The following is a 4615-nucleotide window of genomic DNA, read 5'->3' on the forward strand; positions in this document are numbered from 1 at the left end:
GTCTGTTAACAACATTGCTGCAGTGTCCCACGGCGATGTTGCAATAGGACCTGATTTGGCTTCTGTGGACTTGTCTGCTGTGGATCTTCCAACGCCCTCTGACCAGCTGTTGTTGCCAGCCCAGCCTAGCGGCAACATAAAGAATGCGGTGGCCGTTGTCTCCAAGTAAGTATATATTGCTTTGATCATTCGCTTTTTTTTTTTGAAAAACGGGTGGATGTGCTCTCTTTTAGGCACTGATCATTCGGATGTTACTACCATCTTATGTCCTCTGCTGATGCAGGGTTGCCACTTCTACAAGTCATAACAGCCAAGGTACCGAGCAGACTGCGAGCAAAGGCAAAGGACAATCTGACGCTGCTGTTGTCACTTCCAAAGGTATTCTATTTCTTGTACAATCATTCGAGTAGGACCAAGGACTGATGAACTCTTGCTTTGCATTGTTTGTAGACACTCAAGAAGTTATTACTGTGGAGGATGCTGAAGAGCGTGTTCAAATGCACATTGATCCACCTCGTCTAAGGCGAAATCAAGTGGAGATGGACACCTATCATGAGATGGTACCAAAATTTCCGGAAATTCAGTCGGATGCAAATGTCCGAGCACCGACCGATATTGTACAGCCCAGTCCGAGTGCATTGGCGGTTACGGCGCCCCGACCTGCAAAGCCTCCCACTGTTCCATATGTAGTGTATCCGTTGGCCAGTACTCGAGAGGATGAGGTTAGCGCCAGCAAAGAGGCCATGATTTCAGCCGAGCTGGTGAGCTCCAAGCAGAAGGATGCAACCAAGCAGAAGGATGCAACCAATTCAAGTGAGGTTCTGAAAGCTCATAACCCAGTAAGTACCAGTAAGTGTCGATCATTTTCATTCGAACGTTCAACTTTTTGACTTGCCATCCGACTAGCGCCTGATATGTTTTCATCCAGTGGGGACACGTTCAGCGCAGTCACTAGGAGTAGCCCACGAGACTCCGATTGATTGATAGAAATAAGATTAGAGTCTATAGGATTAGTTTATTTCTGTCTTCACGAATCTAAAACCAATATCTTCAATTCATGGCTTCACTCGGGTTATAAGATCATCTGAGTTGTACGTGGTAAGATTTTTCCAGTGGGGGCACGATCAGTGCAGTGGGTGTACCCATGAGACTCCGGCTGATTGTTGACAATCAGTTAGAGTCTGTATTGTTAGACCATTCTTTGTCTTCGAAATTTTGGTCGATCCCTTTGAATCCATAGTTTCTCTTTGTCACTATATTACTAACTGCCATCTCCTGTCTTTCGAACAGAAATCCTGTGAACTGGAATCCAAGCATCTAGCATTGCAGGCAGAAGTCAAAAGTCTCCGTGCAAAACTGGAGAAAGAGAAAAGGAAGAACGAGAAGCTGGAGAAGGAGAAAGCTATCATAGGAGGTAAACTTGCCATCCCAGGCAGCACCATGCCGTGCCACAATAACCAAGGTGAGTGCACAATCTTCTCATCACGATGGTGACTCATGATCTTCTCTATGGATCTCTCCGGGTTACCTATGGATGTGTTTTGGTTCGATCTTTGGTAGGCTTGATCAACTTCTTGCAAATGGACAAGCTTTCAAAATACCTCCTCAAGTCCGAAATGATCCCTGATTGTATTACATGTTTGCTTCTTGGAAATGGACTTCATTGTATTATTATAGCGTATTGCATGCCCTTGGGTTTTTAGAGGGCTTGATCATATCTTTTAAGAACGGTTATATTATCCCACTCAAAATCAAGTGTCACCGTAGAGTTCCTTATGTACAAGCTTATTGAATAGATTAGTGTCTCCATTTCACCTTTTTTTGGCGGTTTATACATTTTCAGTTAGTGTTTCATATCTATAAACACAGTATTCTACAAGTGCTTGCATAGATTAACCTTGTATGGCTCGCTCCCACTGTTGATCTAGTGCTTGCATAGATTAACCTTGTAGTGCATAGAGCATTTTTATTGTTATTTTAATGCATGTGTTTCCTGTAATCAGTATGTATATTGTATATATACATAGATCTAGTGCTTGCACAGATTAACCTTGTAGTGCATAGAGCCTTTTTATTGTTATTTTAATGCATGTCTTTCCTGTAATCAGTATGTATATTGTATATATACATAGATCTGTCAGGTCCCTATTCTACAAGTGGTGCCACATCTAGGGAAGTGGAAAGACATGAATTTTAAGTACATGTGTTTTAACATGTTATGTATGTGTGTGTCATCATCTCTAAGTCATTTCTATTTTTACATGTGTAGAGCGCCAAAACAAATACTCCCAGAAGAGCAAAGGCGGACAAGCAAATACCTCCTTTCAAGATCACCTCCCTCCCCCCAAAAAATCCAATCATAGTACATATAACTTGAGGGACAAAACAAGTAAAGGGATGCTTGATGATGAAATTTTCGAATTGTACATGGAGTATGTCCTGCCTTTTTCTTAGATTATGAATTTCCAATTTATTTTTATTAGTATATTATTTTCTAATTTGTTACTATAACTGTTTATGTAGGGATCTTTGGACGGGATTAGATCCGGAAAAGAAGAGTGACTATGCTTACCTTGATTCGTTGTGGTTTGATATGTACATCACTGGGAAACATAAATCAAAAGTCCTTAAATGGGTAAAAGCTAAGAAAATATTCACAAGACGATATGTATTTATCCCTATTGTTTATTGGTATGTTGCTCGCTTTGTTATCTTGCACAATCACTTATTTGATTGGCATGATACCGGATACTCACTTCCTTGACTATATTTAGGGGACATTGGAGCCTCCTTGTGTTGTGTAATTTTGGTGACACAAACTACTTGGGTACTCCAAAGGGGCCACGCATGCTACTGTTGGATTCACTTAGAACAACACAACCAAAGAGGTTGCCGTTGGTCATCAACAGGTTTGATCCATTTAGTTCCTCCATCTCTAAGCATCCAAAATAATTATAAACACGATGATATTGATAACATGTTGTGTTTACATATTTCCCTATGCATGCTGTACATGAGTCAAGATATCAAAGCAATAATGTATTATTTTATATTATTATCCATGATAGTAGCCTACCAAGGTGTTTGTATGTCCAAAATTATATATACCACATGGTCCATTGTACTTAGCCTTTGCATGGAGTGGACATCAAAAGCCAACCGAGGCCTCAATTTATGTTAACATAATTGGTTGTTTATACATTTACATGATCTGTAGCCCATAAATGGCAACCTTATTCTGAATCTGCTAGTTATTAACCTATTATTTCTTGTGTGCCAGCTTCATTACTGATATTTTAAAAACAGAAGAGCGGGAAGACATAGGGCAGTTCACAAATCAAGTCCATCTTGAGTTTCCTGAGGTGGGAAGTTTACATCTGGAACTCTGTCTATTTTAATCCTTTGCTGAAAAACCTATCCATTATTATCGTCTATATTGGTGCATCGTAATATTATAATTTTTGTGTTTACGATTCTTAAATAATGGCAGGTTCCCCGGCAAAGTGGAAGTGATTGTGGTATATATGTTCTTTACTTTATATACTGTTTCCTCAAAATCAAGAAACTGGGAGAAGATTTGAGCCAGCTGGTGCGTCACGGATTTGAAACTTTACACATCATTCTTGTTTTTGCCTTGCAAAGTCTTTTTCCAATTTGTTTCTTTACCCAAATCATTTTACTAATTTGTTGATTTATGTGATGACCCTGTTCTAAGGGTGCCTTGTTCGACCCAGAGGTACTACAGAACCTGGAGGACATCCGCAGGGCTATTCTTTTATACCAAGAGTATGCTCATCCGACCGTCTTTATTTCTTGTTTGTTATAAACTGTGGTCTTATTTCCCCTATACTTCTCAGCAGGAAACATGATGTCACTATTACAGAGTAGGTCATATGGCAAGATTGAATCAAGTAAACTGTACACATACTTGTTATTGGGTAATGGGAGATTGGTGCATATGATAACATCATTTTATCTTCTATAATGCTCTGCTATCTTATGTTAATTATCCATGCTTTTCTCTCTTACTTACCCAGGTAACAGTCAAGAAGTAGCTTCAGTGGCAGTCAGCTCATAGTTCTTCATACCGAATCTACAAACGTTTCCAGTCGTTCAATAAAATCTAAGATACCATTTGCATTTGATATATTTATTTTGCAGTTCAGCATTACCAACTTATATTATTTGGATCGCATGTGATCGAGTATAACTGTCCTTTTGAATAATTATTACCAGGGGTAATTCCTGTCCAGATAATTTCTCTTGGGGCATTTGTTCTGTCTAGATGCTTCCCGTTCTGGATGAATAATGTGCACCATTACTGTTATTTTCACGTGTATGCATCGGGTTGGTTTCCATAATCAGAAATTAGCAGTATGTTATGATGGTTTCAGTAGAAATATCACTTTTTGTTTGGGTAATTAAGAAAAGAGTAGACCGTGGTCACAGCACAGTCGATCTGTAGCATGCAGGTAGCTGGGTAGGAGCGATGGTGGATCGGTCCACGATTGGGCGGCATCATGCATGGTGCGTAAAGGATTGAGTTGAGACCTTGGAATTGAAATGCCTTTTGCTTACTCAGCATCTGTGCATGGCTCCGGTACGTACGTGGGTG

The 4615-nt window shown here is 39.9% G+C and overlaps 1 protein-coding gene across 2 annotated transcripts; it reads left to right on the forward strand.

Moving 5' to 3' along the window:
• Positions 1-2529: 2529 nt before the first annotated feature.
• On the forward strand, positions 2530-4382 carry LOC120976250 (probable ubiquitin-like-specific protease 2A). 2 transcript variants are annotated; one of them, XM_073496009.1, is made up of 7 exons: positions 2530-2691; positions 2775-2909; positions 3281-3362; positions 3491-3589; positions 3716-3786; positions 3858-3938; positions 4038-4382. In XM_073496009.1, the coding sequence occupies exons 1-6, from the start codon at positions 2594-2596 to the stop codon at positions 3886-3888; spliced, it is 516 nt and encodes a 171-aa protein (XP_073352110.1). In that variant the 5' UTR covers positions 2530-2593; the 3' UTR covers positions 3889-3938; positions 4038-4382. The 2 variants fall into 2 exon arrangements, with proteins under 2 accessions (XP_073352110.1, XP_040259006.2); XM_040403072.3 differs by having other exon boundaries at positions 3861-3938.
• Positions 4383-4615: the final 233 nt, after the last annotated feature.

The sequence above is a fragment of the Aegilops tauschii genome, chromosome 3 (assembly GCF_002575655.3).
Source record: "Aegilops tauschii subsp. strangulata cultivar AL8/78 chromosome 3, Aet v6.0, whole genome shotgun sequence".
NCBI classification, from domain to species: Eukaryota; Viridiplantae; Streptophyta; class Magnoliopsida; order Poales; family Poaceae; genus Aegilops; species Aegilops tauschii.